Here is a 16,902-nt window from a genome sequence, read left to right on the forward strand (position 1 = left end):
GGATGAAAAATTAAATCGGGGAGAGAATCAACCTAGAACTAAGGAGAAATTTCCTAACAGTACAATTAACCAGTGGAACAGCTTGCCACCAGAAGTTGTGAGTGTGCCACCCCTGGAGGTTTTTAAGAAGAGATTGGACGACTGTTTGTCTGGGACTCTATAGGGTTTCCTGCTTGAGCAGGAGGTTAGACTGTACTGCCTTTACTGGAAAAATTCAGAGATTTATCTACCTGGAAAACAGTCCATGTTGCTCTGTAAAGGACAATCAAACACCAGCACAGGAAATGTTTTATGATACTTGGTACCATAAGTCATAAGACAGCATTGATTCACAAGCATTTGTTTAGTGACCGAAGTTACAACCGCGCTGAAAAAAAGTGACTTACGGCCGTTTTTCACACTTGTGACCGGCTGAATACCACTCTGCATCAGGGGTGAAATGCTCCCGGTTCGGACCGGATCACTCGATCTGGTAGCGATGGTGGGTGGTTCGGAGAACTGGTAGCAAAAATCCCTCTCCCCGCAAGTCCAGCTGAGCCACGCTATAATAGAATAGAATAGAATAGAATTTTTATTGGCCAAGTGTGATTGGACACACAAGGAATTTGTCTTGGTGCATACGCTCTCAGTGTACATAAAAGAAAAGATACGTTCATCAAGGTACAACATTTACAACACAATTGATGGTCAATATATCAATATAAATCATAAGGATTGCCAGCAACAAGTTATAGTCATACAGTCATAAGTGGAAAGAGATTGGTGATGGGAACTATGAGAAGATTAATAGTAGTGCAGATTCAGTAAATAGTCTGACAGTGTTGATGGAATTATTTGTTTAGCAGAGTGATGGCCTTCAGGAAAAAACTAAAATTAATCAGAGGGTTTTTTTAAAACTTTTAAAAGCATTTTTTCTTCGGCTGAAAAAAATGCTTTTAAAAGTTAAAAAAAAAAAGCCTCTGACGATCAGGCAACTCAGCTGGAATCATCAGAGCCCTTTAAAAGCATTTTTTTACAACCTCTTCGTCTGAAGAGGTTGTAGAAAAAAATGTTTTTAAAAGTAGAAAAAAAAGTTGGTCACGCCCACCTGGTTACGTTACCCCCCACCAAGCCACGCCCACAGAACCGGTAGGAACAAAGTTTACATTTAACCACCGCTGTGCATCCATGTATAAATAAATATTCGAGTCAATTCAATGTCTGCTAAGGTGTCTCCTAACACTGGAAGTTTTTAAGAAAAGGTTGGATAACCGTTTGTCTGAAGTGGGTGCAGGGTTTCCTGCCTAAGCAGGGGGTTGGACTAGAAGACCTCCAAGGTCCCTTTCTATAAGGTGGGAGGAATCTCTGCAGGAGGGGAAAAAAAACAGGGTGGAAATCTCAAAGTCAGCCCCTTCCGGCTTTTTTCCAGACCCCCGGATCGTCTTATGCATGTGATAAATAAATAAATAAAATTTCCCACCGGAGCGAAAACCCATCCAGTCTCCCTCTTGAACCGTCGGTGGTTTCCTGTCGGCCGTCGTAACATCAAAACGGTCGCTGTTGTATGTTCGAGAACTGCCTGCCTTCTTCACGTCACGTTTTTCCCACGTTTATCCTGGGAAAGGACGAGTATATCTTCATCTTTCTCCACTTTGAAATCCCAAGCCCAGCGCTCGGGATTGAATGATTCTTTTGTCTGCGCCATCGATCCGTTCCGGAGCCCGCGGGCCGTACGGCGCGCGCTACCACTTCAAGAAGACGAAAATCACAGCTCAAGATCAGCAGGCCTTAAAGCATCCGAGCGACCGAAGCTTGGCAGGAAGACAATAAGTCTGCGTGAAAAGCTCGGCTGGAGATCGCAGGGGCGGTCGGGTTCTTGACAACTCATTTAAAAGGGCCGCTTTTCCAGATCGATCCCACCAATCTTGGGGCTTGGCGCCCGGCCAAGCCGCAAGCCTCGCATACAAGGCGAGACCACCACCCTGTTCCCCCTCTGGGAAATTGGGCTCCAGATGGTAAATAAAACAGCAGCTTTCAGAAGTGGAGCTACCGGAGGAACGCGGAAAGCTTAGTACGCCCCGGTGCGGAATACTTAACATAACATAACATCAGAGTTGGAAGGGACCTTGGAGGCCTTCTAGTCCAACCCCCTGCCCAGGCAGGAAACCCTACACCATCTCAGTCAGATGGTTATCCAACATTTTCTTAAAAATTTCCAGTGTTGGAGCATTCACAACTTCTGCAGGCAAGTCGTTCCACTTATTAATTGTTCTAACTGTCAGGAAATTTCTCCTTAGTTCTAAGTTGCTTCTTTCCTTGATCAGTTTCCACCCATTGCTTCTTGTTCTACCCTCAGGTGCTTTGGAGAACAGCCCGACTCCCTCTTCTTTGTGGCAACCCCTGAGATATTGGAACACTGCTATCCTGTCTCCCCTAGTCCTTCTTTTCATTAAACTAGACATACCCAGTTCCTGCAACCGTTCTTCATATGTTTTAGCCTCCAGTCCCCTAATCATCTTTGTTGCTCTTCTCTGCACTCTTTCTTTGCGGGAACAGAACTTTGCGGGAACAGAACTGTGCTTTTTAAACGTTCGTGGCGAGCTGGCTGGGATGGCGCCCAGCCAAATGACTCTTTGGCAGGGAGTCAAAAGGAAACCACCAACAGTTCAAGATGGAGACTGGATGGGTTTTCGCTCCGGCAGGAAATTTAATTTATTTATTTATCAAACGCATAAGTCGATCCAGGGTCTGGAAAAAAGCCGGGAGGGGCTGACTTTGAGATTTGAACCCCGTTTTTTTTCCTCTCCTGCAGAGATTCCTCCCACCTTATAGAATTATTGGAAGGGACCTTGGAGGTCTTCTAGTCCAACCCCCTACGTAGGCAGGAAACCCTACAACCACTTCAGACAAATGGTTATCCAACATCTTCTTAAAAACTTCTAGTGTTGGAGCAATCGCAACTTCTGGTGGCAAGCTGTTCCACTGATTAATTGACACCTTAGCAGACATTGAATAGAATAGAATATTTATTTATATACGGGTGAGTTTTTAGCTGGAGAGATGACAGCTGCATTAGGGGATTTCTACATGCTTTAGTCCCAGAAATGTGGTCTACAGGTAGTCCTTGACTTACAGCTGTTTGTTTAGTGACCGTTCAGTTACGACGACACTGAAAAAAAAAAAGATTTATGACCACCACCGTTTTAGTACCACCAGGATCACAGGATCAACATTCGGACGCTTGGCAACTGACTCATACTTATGACGGTTGCAGTGTCCCGGGGTCACGTGATCCCCTTTCGCGACCTTCTGACAAGTCAAGCCAGATTCGCTTAATAACCGTGTTACTAACTCAGACAACCTGTCGAATTAGTTATGACCCCTAAAGATAAAAGTTCCCCCGCACATGCGTGCTTGTCATTCCCGACTCTAGGGGGCAGTGCTCATCTCCGTTTCAAAGCCGAAGATTCAGCGCTGTCCGAAGACGTTCTCCGTGGTCATGTGGCCGGCATGACTCAACGCCAAAGGCGCACGGAACAGCTGTTCCCTTCCCACCAAAGGTGGTCCCTATTTTTTCTACTTGCATTTTTTACCTGCTTTCGAACTGCTAGGTTGGCAGAAGCTGGGACAAGTCACGGGCGCTCATTTGAACTGCCGAACTGCCGACCTTTCAATCGACAAGCTCAGTGTCATAGCTACCGGGCCATCCGTCCCTTCTAGGACCCCTACAACAGCTAATAGAATACAATGCCTTGCTACAGGAACAGGAAGCTCAAGGGCAGAGCCCAAGAGAGGGTATAAATAACCATCTTTCCAATCAGCCTCCATGTTTCCAGTGTCTTTCTCTGCTTCCTTCGAACTGAACCCAGATGGATATTTCTTCCAACGGCACCAAGCTGCATGTGTCATTTTTGTTCTCTCCCCAGCCACAGTATCCTGCCTCTGTCCTACTATTTATTTTGGTGCTTTGAACAAGGTGGCACCACGTAAGGGCGATTGCATTGCGGTTTGGTGTTCATGTTGAGGGGGCAAGATATTATAAAACAAGAGTTCTAAACAAACTAATTTTGGAAAAATTTGGTGGTGTTTTTCCCCCCGTCCTCCTTACACTAGGAATCGGATGCAGAATGCTGCGTTGATACAATGGAAGCCAATAGCTCCTGTCTCGCCAACAGCCAGTGCACTCCAGGTAGGCGGTTACAAGGGTGGGCTTCAAAAATCTGTCTGGTTGAAGGGTGGGTGTGGCCATGGTGGGCGTGGCCTAGTTGGCCTCCTGCACCACAGCGGAGGGGAGCATTTTTGCCCTCCCCGGGCTCTGGAGGCTTTCCTCAAACCTCCCCGAGGGTGAAAACTGCCTCCATAGGCTCTGGAGGACCTCTTCCCGAACTTCCAGTAGACCTGTTTTTCGCCCTCCCGGAACCTATCCCTCCCTCCTTCCTTCCTTCCCTCCCTCCCTTCCTCATCCATCTTTCCTTATTTCCAATTCCTTCCTTCCCTCCCTTCTATCCCTCCCTCCCTTCCATCTATTCTTCCTTCCCTCCCTTCGTCATCCATCCTTCCTTATTCCCAATTCATTTTTTCCTTCATTTCTTCCTTCCCTCCCTCATCCGTCCTTCCTTATTCCCAATTCATTTTTTCCTTCATTTCTTCCTTCCGTCCCTCATCCGTCCTTCCTTATTTCCAATTCTTTCCTTCCTTCTATCTATCCTTCCCTCCCTTCCATCTATCCCTCCTTCTTTCCTTCCATCTATCCCTTCCTCCCTTCCATCTGTTCCTCCTTCCTTATTTCCAATTCATTTTTTCCCTTCATTTCTTCCTTCCCTCCCTCTCTCATCTGTCCTTCCTTTTCCAATTTCTTCCTTCCTTCTTCCCTCCCTCCCTCCCTCCCTTCCATCTATCCCTCCTTCCTTATTTCCAATTCATTTTTCCTTCCTTCCTTCCTTCTTCCCTCCCTCCCTCCCTCCCTTCCCACTCCTCACCCTCCTGTCCTCACACCACGCAGGCTGCTACAGGCGGTGGAACAAAGACGGCAGCAGCAGCTGCGTGAAATGTGAGAACGAGACCCTCCCGGCGGCTCCAGCGTACAACCTGACGGACTGTCAGAACGGTGAGTCGTTGATGATCTTCCGATCCTCCTGCCTTTGGGGGCAGAGTTAAGAATGCTCTCTCTGCTTTTCCCCTCACCATCCAGCAGAGGGCGGAAGAGAGGCATGTGAAGGTTCAGGATGCTGGGATTGAAAACAGAAGGTTCTAGTCCTCCTTTTTTTAAGAGGAGAAAGCAACACGGTTATAAGAGTGCCTTGTTGATTTGGCGTGTTTTGAAAAAACCCCTCGATCTTTATTTTTATTTTGTTTATTAAATTCATATACAGGCCCTCTCACCTACAGTAGTGGCCAAAATTGCGGAAACCTTTTGGGGAAAGTGTATTTTTCAAAACTAGCTAATAACACCACGTTTTGGGGGGAGTAGTACCATAAGATTATATATCAATGGAAAGATAATTTAATCAAGAATGTAATGCAATCACTTTTATGAAGGATTTGCTATTAGAATAGCAGTGATAGTATAAAGAAGAAAAGTGAAACACGTAGAAAAAACGAGATATACAAAAATGATCACCATGTCAGTTAATCCTTAGTTGGGTAACCTTTAGCATGAATGACGGCCTTACAACGTCTTCCCATGGAGTGAACCAAGTCTTCTAGTGCTGCAGCTGTTATAATGTGAAACCAAGATTGACGGATGGCTTCTACTAACTGGGTTTTTATTGCTGGGTGGCTTCTGATTAACAAGTTTCTTTAGTCGGCTCTGTAGATTTTCAACTGGGTTAAAGTCTGGGCTATTCCCAGGCCATTCCAGCAGTGGAATAGGATTATCTTTAAACTCCAAAATAAAAAGTGGTGTTATTAGCCATCAAACCTCAAAAATACACTTTTCCCAAATGGTTTCCACAATTTTGGCCACTACTGTATAAGGCAGCTCTTTACCTTGGTTAGTCTTTCGTTGAGCAATTCCCAGCTTCCAGACTCGACTTTTTCTTTCTGCCTTTCCGACAGTAGGAATACAAGTTCCTGCCCATACGATGAATGCCAACGCATAGCTTTGGGAATTGGGCTGGGTTTTGCCTTGTGCCTAAATACATTAAAGCAAAATCCGAGCGATGGAGCCAGGGAAAATAACTTGGAATATAAGCAGGGGGTGGGATTCAGCTGGTTCGGACCGGTTCGGGTGAACCGGATGCTAATTTTACATCTGGTTTGCCGAACTGGTAGTTGCAAGGACTGGCTGGGCCCGCCCATCTCGCCCCTCCCAGGAGTCTCCACGCGGCCAGTTTTGGATGCCAGGTAAGTGCAGGGCCCGCGTAGAGACTCCAGGAGGGCGGAAAACGGGCATATTAGAAGTATTGGAAATCCAGGAACTGGCCCATTTCTGGCCTCCAGAGCCCGAGGGAGGCCGTTTTTGCCCTCCCAGAGGCTCGAGGAAAACCTCCGGAGCCTGGGGAGGGCAAAAACGACACCCCCCCCGCCGTGTTGTATGAGGCCATATAGGCCACGCCCATGGCCACGCCCACCCAACAACCGGGCAGAGAACCAGTTGCTAAATTTTTTTAATCCCACCCCTGAATACAAGTTTTCTCTCTTGGAATCAGCAATGGAGAAATTCAGCTGGCTTTGGCCGTACCATGTTCTTTCTCTCTTCTCCAAATTTCTGGGTTTTGTCTTGTTTTTTTTTTTTTTTTTGTAGATGCAGCTGGGGAATTGAACCCTCTAATCAACCTAACTACTCTAACTCCAGAGACCTTCGGTATAGGTGAGTCACGCCGGAGAGACTTAGCAAAAGGGGTTTGGTTCTTAACAGGAGGGTTTTCCGGCCGTCATGAACAGGTGGTCCTCGACTTACGGCCGCCATTGAGCCCAAGATTTCTGTCATTGCAAAGCAAGAGGTGGTTAAAAGTGAGTTTTGCCCCATTTTCTTGCCACCGCTGCGATGTGGACCGCTTAGCAGCTGTGAAAGTTAGTAACCCGGATGTTAGGTGAACCTGCCTTTCAGGGAAATGTTAGAATGTACAGAAATGAATAATGCTCTATAGCGTCGTTTTGAGGGTAGGAGTTGAAACAGTTTATATCCAGGATGTGAGGAGTCTGTAGATATTTTCACAGCCCTCTTTTTGACTCTTGCAGTATACAGGTCCTCAGTGGAAGGCAGGTTGGTAGCCATTGTTTTTTCTGCAGTTCTAATCATCCTCTGAAGTCTGTGTCTGTCTTGTTGGGTTGCAGAACCAAACCAGACAGTTATGGAGGTGCAGATGACAGACTCAATCATTCCTCTGTAGAACTGGATCAGCAGCTCCTTGGACAGTTTGAGCTTACTGAGCTGGCGCAGAAAGAACATTCTTTGTTGTGCTTTTTTGATGACCTTTTTTTTTTTTTCATAAAAAAGTTTTATTTTTACAATCATATCAAACAGCTCATCCAATGTACAGTTATATACAATTAGTCGGGCTTGCCCAGTCACCACCCCACTTCTTAACACTCTTCCCTCTTCTACCTTCTTCTACTTTCCAGACCTTCCTCTCCTTCTCTTATCTACATCCTCTCCTCCCTCCACCCTACAGCTTCCTTCTCCCTCTTCTTTCCTCTTCTCCTCTTTCCTACCTCCTACTCTCTCCTCTTTTCTCCCTCCCCACCATTCTAAAATGGTAACTGGGCAGACCCAACCCTACATTAATTATATTTATACATCTTCAATAATCCCTGTACATTAACCATCACTCCGTCCGCTACCCTCAACCCCCCCCAATGACGTTTTTGATGTCGGCTGTCCATTTTAGAACTCGCGATACGGTAGAACCTAGAAATTTGACTACACACACAGAGAGCCATTTTTATAGAGAGAGATTAAAAAAAATGCACATTCTCGGGCAGGAATTAAAGGGGCCGACGGTCGGCAAGACACCTGCCTGCCAATCTCAAGGATTAATTTGCAAGGTTAGGAAAAGGACGTTCCTTCGGTGAGACGCTTCTTCATTTTTCTTTTGGCTTTAGGAGGCCCCGAAGTCGCAGCTTCCCTAATATTTGGCACTTTCTTGATCAGCCTCATCCTCATCCTCTGTGTTGCGTCCTTCTTCTACCTCAAACGTGCCAATAAACTCCCCAATCTCTTCTATCGAAGAAGCAAAGGTAGGTTTGTCTGTGTCGTGTCCCACTCCTCCGCTGACGGCCAGGTCAGGGAAATCCGAATCAGGCGTGCCTCTGCAGCTCTGTCAAAGTCCTAGCAAAGTTCTCAAGGCAGGCAGGAGACCAGAAAGTGATTTCAGCAAGATATGTTAGACTTTGCCTGACTCAGAGAATGCCAGAAAGCAGATCCTTTATATAGGCCATGGGGTGTGGCTCCATGACTCAGCACTTATCCAGGCCTGCTCCTCCCTTCCTTCTGTCGCCGCCACCTATCAATTCTTCTGAAGCGAGGGTCACTCCAGTCAGCAGCTGTTGGTAATTGACCTCCCTCAGGCTCACATGCTGTGGAGGAGGGGGAAGGGTCTAGTTGCTCCGTTTGCCTGGGCATGGAGCCAGAGCTGGGGGCTGGAGGTACTTCTTCCTCCTCAGCCTGTCTGGGCATGGAGCCAGGGCTGGGGCCGGGAGGCATACTAGGACATTCCTCAGCGTTCGGAAGCAGATAAGAAGGCCCCGGCTGCGGTGAAAGCGGGCGAGACACAACAGTCTGCCTGATGTTGCAGAGGAGATCATTAGCCAGGCTGGAAGCTAAAACATACGAAGGATGGTTGCAGGAACTGGGTACGTCTAGTCTCGGGAATAGAAGGATTAGGGGTGGCACGAGACAGAGTAGTCCAATGTTTGAGGGGCTGCCACAAAAAGAAGAGGGGCGTCAACTTAGTTTCCAAAGCACCAGAAGGCAGGAGAAGAAGCAACGGGTGGAAACTAACCAAGGAGAGAAGCAACCTGGAACTAAGGAGAAACTTCCTAACAGTGAGAACAATTAATCAGTGGAACGGCTTGCCACCCGAAGTCGTGGGTGCTCCGTCACTGGAGGTTTTTAAGAAGAGATTGGAGAGGCGTTTGTCTAAAATGGAATAGGGCAGGGGTGTCAAACTCAAGGGCCGGGGGCCCAGATCCGGCCCGTGGGGCGCTTAGATCTGGCTGGAGCTGCCACCCTGGAAATAGCCGACAGTGGCGCTGCCAGTAAAAACGGAGCTTGCAAGGGCTGCGCGTCGTTCCCCCAATTCTGTTTTCGCTGCAAGAGGCCATCGCAGCTGTAAACGGCGCTCAGGAGCCTGTTTTCACTGGCAGAGCACTCAGGCCACCACAGGCACTGCTGCTGGCCATGCTCCCGACCACACCCCTCCCTGCCCCCCGAGGTCAAGCACAACCCTCAATGAAATTGAGTTTGACACCCCGGGTATAGGGTGGGGGTTGGACTAGAAGACCTCCAAGGTCCCTTCCACCTGCGTAATTCTATTATTCCAACCCCCAAGGGGGAAATAAAAATCACCTTCGGGTAGTTGTAAGAATTGAAAGAATTTTAAGATTCTTTTCTCCTTGGCCATTTAACCCAGCCAGGAATCCTCCCAGGCTGTTCAGGGACAGATCCCTTGGTAGAGAAGGGAGCCTTCTGATGTCGGTGCGCATAATTAAAACAGACGTCTCATGTTAATCTTTTCTCTTTTTTTTATCCCTTTCTGTATTTCCCAGGGTCCATTGTACAGTCTGCTGAATCAGTAAGTACGGCAATCCACCTTTGGGGATTTCCAGGATATTGCAAAGCCTCACAAGGCGAGAAGGCGGCTGAGGATGATGGGTGGGGAAGCTGCCACTGGCAGAAAGGTCGTGTTGTGACCGAGGTCCAAGTAGTTATTCAGACTTCAGAAAAGGTCCTTCGGCCTTATCACAAACCTTTGTCTTTTTGGCACCCTTCCAAAGGCTTTTCTCGGCAAAGCCCCACAAAGTTCAGAAACGAGACACCGGCTAGAAACAAATGTAGCAATGTTGCTTTCCTACAAAGAGCCCAAGAGCCTTTGCTGCTCTTTTAAGCATTATGGGAGGGGCCAGTCTTCTCCTGGCCTTACTCCTGAGTCGTCCTTTTTGCCTTAGGTTTGCCTTAGAACGGCTGGGGAATTCTGGGAAATTTAAAGTCCGCACCTTGTCGAAGTTGGCACATTTGAACCACACTGGTCTTGATAATGCAATTCCCAGTGAGAAATGACAGGATGAGATCACCATAAATCCTTCCCCCCCTCCCCCCCCCCCGCGATTAATGGGTAGAATCAGCCAACAATTTTCCCAGAAAACCGGGACAAGGCGGGCTGGTTATCTTAACGAAAAGGCCGACTCGTTTCCAAACCTCATCGCAATTTTTGTTTTCTTCATAGGCATCCATGTTATCTCCACCATCTTCAAGTAAGGATTTTTCTCTTTCTTCTCTCATTCATGCAAAATGCCTTAGCTAGTTGCCCTGGCTAACGAGGGTTATTTCCGCAGGAGTAAAACCTCGAGTTGTATCAGGGGCGGCAATCACTTACTTTCTCTACCGGTTCGCAAATTGGTGTGCACATGCGTGTACACTTGCTATGCTCTCACATGTCCCATCCACGCTTGTGCCCGGCCTTCCACACATGTGCTTTGCTGGGAGGCACGCCTTCCACTCATGCACCCGGCCTCAAAAACGTGCCTAAATAGGATGGCACAGAGCCGGCAATTTCTGCAACCGGTTCAGATGAACTGAGCCGAACCGGCTGAAGATCATCTCTGAGTTGTATCCAGAAAAGGAAGATAGGGTGGCTTTGGAAGTCTAGGGTTGTTTTTTTTAAATTATTATTATTTATTTTATCTCTTCTCAATCCAAAGCAACTCTTTCTTCCCCCTGATCCAGGCATAACTACAACCGCTTGTAATGGTTCTCTCCCCGTTTTCCACTACCCTAAATAGTTAAGGCTCTTTCAAAAAGAAACTGAGCAGTGCTGAGATTTTTTACGGGAATGCTTGGGGAGGGGAGAGCATTTTTGAGCGTGTCTCTCCGGGGCGCCTCCAACAGTTCAATCTGCCTGAATAAATCCCCGGTGGCTCGTTTTTGGGTCTCTGCAGACTGCAAATGCGTGCGCCGTTTCAGGTGGCGGGCGACTGGAGCAGAAAAAATAATTACAGTTGGGGGCGGGGACGGGATTTCTTCCTACCGCCTGTTCGGCAACAAAATTGTCTTAATAAGCATGTGGAGTCAGGAGGCTTACGCCGTCCCCTAGGGAGCCCTTGTTTTCCAAATCAAAATACTGTGTCCTTTTTGCAAATCGTCGTGGTTTTTTTTTTTAAAAAGTGAGGGTTCCTCCCAATTTTTCTTTTTTTTTTTTTAACTTTCCTTTTTAAAAAAAACATCTATCTGTGTCTCAGGGTGGATTTGATTTAAATCAAGTCGATTTGAATCAACGATTTAAATCGTGATTTGAATCGCTAGTAAAAAGGCTTTAAAGACTCGATTTAAATCATCATTTTTAAAGAGAAACCGTCGTCATCTGTCCCACAGCGGCTTGTCCTCTGCCCCGCTGTTGACTCCCCAACAGTCCCAATATTGCAGAATATACAGCCTCATGCTACATAACTTTCATGCTGAATAAACTAAACTATTAATGTATGTTAAATAGAAAACTATGTTTAGATAGATTTTTACTCCAAAAGCATTTTCTTAAAATAAATTTGATAAAAATACAAATCTGAATTTTTTTTAAAAATATCAATTTTTATTCACCCTGATCTCTATATGTGCGTGCGTGTGTGTGTGTGTGTGTGTGTGTGTGTGTGTGTGTGTGTGTGTGATGGGATGGGATGAGCCAGGATTGGAAGAGAAAGGTGTAGAAATCCTTCGAATGAATTTTAAACCTCTTTGGTGAGACTCAGGATAGAAACTAACCATGTGTCTCTCTCTTTCGGCTCCAGTCCGGAAACCTCGTTATGTCCGACGGGATCGTTCGCTCGCCACCTCTACCACCAGCACGACTCTGTCTGCCGAGACCCGGGTCAGCAACGTGTAGCCATCGGGACTTGTAAATACTAGGTCAGCCATCAAGTCGCCGGGAAAGCACCGAAGAAGAGAATCGGCGACGGGGGCTAGACGGCTTCCGTGCAATGAGTGGACTCTTTCTAATCGGTCGGAAACGGGGACTCTAACACGTTTGGTTACCTTTAGGAGAGAGACGTTCCTGGCGACCCGGATGGGACGCCAATTTTAGCTTTCCTGGTTGCCAAGCAGCTTCGAGAAGTCTCTTTGCTCTGGACCCTGTGATTTCTACGGTTGGGATTGAGGCCTCCTAGCCGGCGAGGAACCAACCGCCTTGAGGAAATGGCCATGCTTCAAGGGAAACTCAAGTGCCATATTTTGGGGGGCAGTGTGTTTTTTGGAAACAAAACGGCACCGAAAATGCTTTCCAGAGGGGGGGGGCATTTCTCTCAGATGTGGGGTAGGCTGCTAGAAAGCACACTCCCTTCTTCCTGTGGTGTTATTATTATTATTTTTCCTAGAGTTTGACTGAGGCCTTAAGCTCGGGGCAGCGTTGCCGTTTTTTGAGCGTTCAGATAGGTTTTATTCTCCTTTTTTAATCTTCTTCGCACCTGAGTAGGTTTCCAGCCAGGTTTTCTTTTTTTTTTTTTAGTAAAATCCTAGCCTGCTCCCTGAGTTTTTAAGGGGTGTGGGGGAGGCAGCCAAACCCCAACTTGGACAGGCCCGGCCTGTCTTCCCCATGACCACGCTTGGAAGCCTGGCATCTTTGAGGGGTCAGCGGCTCACCCCATTGTCTCCGCTCCCTAGCAGTGAGAGAAAGGTGGGTGCTTGGGAATACAGCTGGTCCTTGACTTGCAACAGTTCATTTAGTGACCGAAGTTAAGGGCAGTGAAAGATGTGACTTACGACCGTTTTTCACTCTTGACAACCTTTCCAGCATCCCCGGGGTCACATGATTTACATACGGGGGTCCTTGGCAACTGGTTCATACTTACGACCGTTGCTGTATGTCATGTGATCCCCTTTTACAAGCGACAGATGGAAACTAATCAAGGAGAGACGCAAGCTAGAACTAAGAAGAAATTTCCTTGACCGTGAGAACAGTTAACCAGTGGAACAGCTTGCCACTAGAAGCTGTGGATGCTCCATCACTGGAGGTTTTTAAGAAGAGATTGGATTGCCGTTCATCAGAAATGGTGTAGGAGTCTCCTCCTTGGGTGGCGGGGGGGTTGGACTAGATGACCTCCAAGGTCCCTTAGTCAGATTCCCTTAATAACCAAGCTTCTAACTTATCAGCTGCAGCGATTCGCTAGCCACAACTGTTGAGTAGAAAGGTCGCAGAATGGGGCAAAACCTCACTTAACAAACGTCTCGTTTAGCAACAGAAATTTGGGGCTCGATTACGGTCATAAGTCGAGGACTACCTGTATTCTCTGGGCGTCTAGTTTGGTGCCTCTGTAAAAACTAAATCTACATCTTTTAGAAAGGGTCCAAACTCAAACAGTAGTGCTGACTTAGCTTCCTGGATGAGAGGTGTCTCTCTCTCGTCTTAACTTTCCCTCTCTTCCCACCTGCACCCCGTACAGTTGTCCTAACTCGAGTCCGTCCTTATGCAAATCAAAGTGCGTCAGCCCTTAAAACTCTCCAAAGACCATGCAAAGAAATTCATCCACTTTAAATTCCCCACCACCACCACAATTCTTCCGTCCTCCGTGGAGGGTTTCTTGAACTCTTTAAAGAACTCTTTAGCTTTTTTAAAAAAAAAATCCGAGTTGATCTCGATTTGAGGGAAGTTAACTAGGATCTAGAGAGCGGTGGCACCGATCTCCTGCAGGCTAATGTTGGAGCCAAACGGGGCATTGTGGTTGTCACAAACCTTCCCTCTGAACACAGCTGTCTTTTTTCCCCTAAAGTAGGAACTTTGTGGCTTAGTGGGTAAGATGCTGAGGTTGTCGATTGAAAAGTCAGCAGTTCAGCGGTTCGAATCCCTAAGGCCGCGTAACGGGGTGAGCTCCCGTTACTTGTCCCAGCTTCTGCCAACCTAGCAGTTTGAAAGCACGTAAAAAATGCAAGTAGAAAAACAGGAAACCACCTTTGGTGGGAAGGGAACAGCGTTCCGTGGGCCTTTGGCGTTGAGTCATGCCGGCCACAGGACCACGGTCTTCGGACAGCGCTGGCTCTTCAGCTTTGAAACGGAGATGAGCACCGCCCCCTAGAGTCAGGAACGACTAGCACATATGTGCGAGGGGAACCTTTTCCTTTTAGGAACTTTGTGTTCTCTTCCCTGCCTTGCTTTTCGTCGAGGCCACTTTTTTGGCCCTTCCTAAAGTTGTCAGAATACACAATCCGAACCCTTAGCCTTGGTCACGCTAGCTGGGTTTACCGGGGGGAGGGGGGAGTTAAAGTCCAGAAGCCTGCGGCCAACCACAGCTTCCCTAATCTTGTGAGACATACACCTCCCATCCCTTTAAAATGAAAAAAGTTGCATGGATATTAATTTAGGATCCTTTCCTTCCTTCGGGCTCGTTCACCATCCCCATTTTGTGGGAAACTGACTAGGGAAGAGCCTGTGGATGTCCCGAGATTCATTCTTTTCTTTTTTTTTTTATTAAACTCCTTCTGAATTGACCCGAGATTCTATGCAATGAAACCACACGATTTCCTTACGCACCAATCTCCTTTCTTCCTCCCTTGGTGCATTTGTTGCTTGCTTTTAATTTCCTCTCCGGACTGAATTTTAGCAAAAGCCGGCGCTCTTTTGTTTTGTTGCCTTCGTCGTGTGTTTCAAACCCACAAAAAGACACCTCTGGAATTCCTGATCCCGTTTTTCCTTATTTCAAGACTGTACTTTTCCATTTGCAGCCCAGACTGAACTTCACCGTCCGTAGAGGGGTTGGTGGGGGGTGGGAAAATGTATTTACTCTTTCATTAGAAAGGATGAAAAATTTCTTTCTTTTTTTTTTTGAAGTGAGCCATTGAAACCAAAACACTGGAATAGACAAGTTGTTGTTTTTTTAAAAAAAAATAAATCCTTCACACCGTTGTGTCAAATGCAAAACGTGTAGCTTTGTATATATACATATTTTTTTTCACTCCGCCCTCTTTTCCCCCTTCCCCTTTCCCTTCTCCCTTGAATAAAAGCACACCGAATTTGACGTGTTTTTCATGTTGACATATGACTGATCTGGGGTGTTGCTAACACGCGGGAACGGGGAGGGGGCAGTTTGGAATTACTGTCATGCGGGGAACTAGTCATGACTAGGTGGCTCAGTGGCTAAGACACTGAGCTTGTCGATCAGAAAGGTCGGGTGCGGGTCTCCTGTGCGAGCAGGAGGTTTGGACTAGATGACCTCCAAGGATCTCCCTTCCAACTCTGTTACTGTTAAAGGAGTAGTTTAAAGGGTTGGTTTTTCTTGGGAGGCTACCCAAAAACTCGCTCCATCAGCATCCATATCTGCATCAACAGAGGGACAGAATCAAGTTCACGTGAAGTGTTAAGACCACTTTATAAGGTCTTGGTAAGGCCACACTCGGGGACGTGGTGGCTCAGGGGCTAGGACGTTGAGCTTGTCGATCAAAAGGTCGGCAGCTCAGCGGTTCGAATCCCTAGTGCTGCCGTGTAACGGGGTGAGCTCCCATTACTTGTCCCAGCTTCTGCCAACCTAGCAGTTTTGAAAGCACGTAAAAATGCAAGTAGAAAAAATAGGGACCACCTTTGGTGGGAAGGGAACGGTGTTCCGTGCGCCTTTGGCGTTGAGTCATGCCGGCCACATGACCACGGAGACGTCTTCGGACAGCGCTGGCTCTTCGGCTTTGAAACGGAGATGAGCACCGCCCCCTAGAGTCGGGAACGACTAGCACGTATGTGCGAGGGGATCCTTTACCTTTATCTAAGGCCACACTTGGAATCCTGCATTCAGTTTTGGTCGCCACGATGTAAAAAAGATGTTGAGACTCTAGAAAGATTGCAGAGAAGAGCAACAAAGAGGATTAGGGGACTGGAGGCTGAAGAATGGCTGCAGAAATTTGGTATATCTAATTTAATGAAGGACCAGGGGAGACATGATAGCAGTCTTTCAATATCTCAGGCGCTGCCCCAAAGAAGAGGGAGTCAAGCTATTCTCCAAAGCACCTGAGGGCAGGACAAGAAGCAATGGGTGGAAACTAATCCAAGAGAGAAGCAACTTGGAATTAAGGAGAAATTTCCTGACAATGAGAACCACTGGAACAGCTTGCCTCCAGAAGTTGCAAATGCTCCAACCCTGGAAGTTTTTAAGATGTTGAACAACCATTTGTCTGAAGTGGCGTAGGGTCTCCTACCTAAGCAAAGGGTTGGACTAGAAGACCTCCAAGGTCCCTTCCAACTCTGTTACATTCTATTTCTAATAAAAGCAGAATATCACAGTTAATGCCATTATTATTATTATGTTTTTTTAGAAAGGGAGGCAGTTGGTTGTGGGCTATTTTTCCCTCTGCTGTCTGAATGAAGCTATCTCTAAACTGCTATCTTCCATCTTCCTGCACAAACCAAGTTTTCTGAGCTCAGGGCATCAAATGGAAGGTGATAACATTTCCATCCTACTCCCTGGCCCCTAGAGGGAGTCTGTACTAAAATACAAATTACAGGTAGTTAGAAATAGTGGTGAAATCCAATTTTTTTACTACCGGTTGGTTCTGTGGGCGTGGCTTTGTGGGCATGGTGTCACTTAGTGGGCGTGGCATGGGAAGGATACTGCAAAATCCCCATTCCCACCCCATCCTAGGGGAAACATATTGCAAAATCTCCATTCCCACCCCACTCTGGGGCCAGCCAGAGGTGGCAATTGCCGGTTCTCCGAACTACTCAAAATTTCCGCTACCAGTTCTGCAGAACCTGTCAGAACCTGCTGGATTTCACCCCTGGTTGGAAGGGACCTTGG

The 16,902-nt window shown here is 47.0% G+C and overlaps 1 protein-coding gene across 1 annotated transcript in view; it reads left to right on the top strand.

Moving 5' to 3' along the window:
• Nucleotides 1-15,148, top strand: part of C18H1orf159 (chromosome 18 C1orf159 homolog) — a 29,736-nt gene extending 14,588 nt beyond the window's left edge. Inside the window, exons 3-9 of the mRNA XM_058161018.1 lie at nucleotides 4,093-4,168; nucleotides 4,982-5,086; nucleotides 6,725-6,790; nucleotides 8,026-8,160; nucleotides 9,691-9,716; nucleotides 10,368-10,395; nucleotides 11,923-15,148. Of these exons, the coding sequence (XP_058017001.1) occupies nucleotides 4,093-4,168; nucleotides 4,982-5,086; nucleotides 6,725-6,790; nucleotides 8,026-8,160; nucleotides 9,691-9,716; nucleotides 10,368-10,395; nucleotides 11,923-12,017 (531 nt within the window). The 3' untranslated portion in view covers nucleotides 12,018-15,148. The remainder of the gene's footprint in view (nucleotides 1-4,092; nucleotides 4,169-4,981; nucleotides 5,087-6,724; nucleotides 6,791-8,025; nucleotides 8,161-9,690; nucleotides 9,717-10,367; nucleotides 10,396-11,922) is intronic.
• Nucleotides 15,149-16,902: the final 1,754 nt, after the last annotated feature.

This window comes from Ahaetulla prasina, chromosome 18 (genome assembly GCF_028640845.1).
Source record: "Ahaetulla prasina isolate Xishuangbanna chromosome 18, ASM2864084v1, whole genome shotgun sequence".
NCBI lineage: Eukaryota > Metazoa > Chordata > Lepidosauria > Squamata > Colubridae > Ahaetulla > Ahaetulla prasina.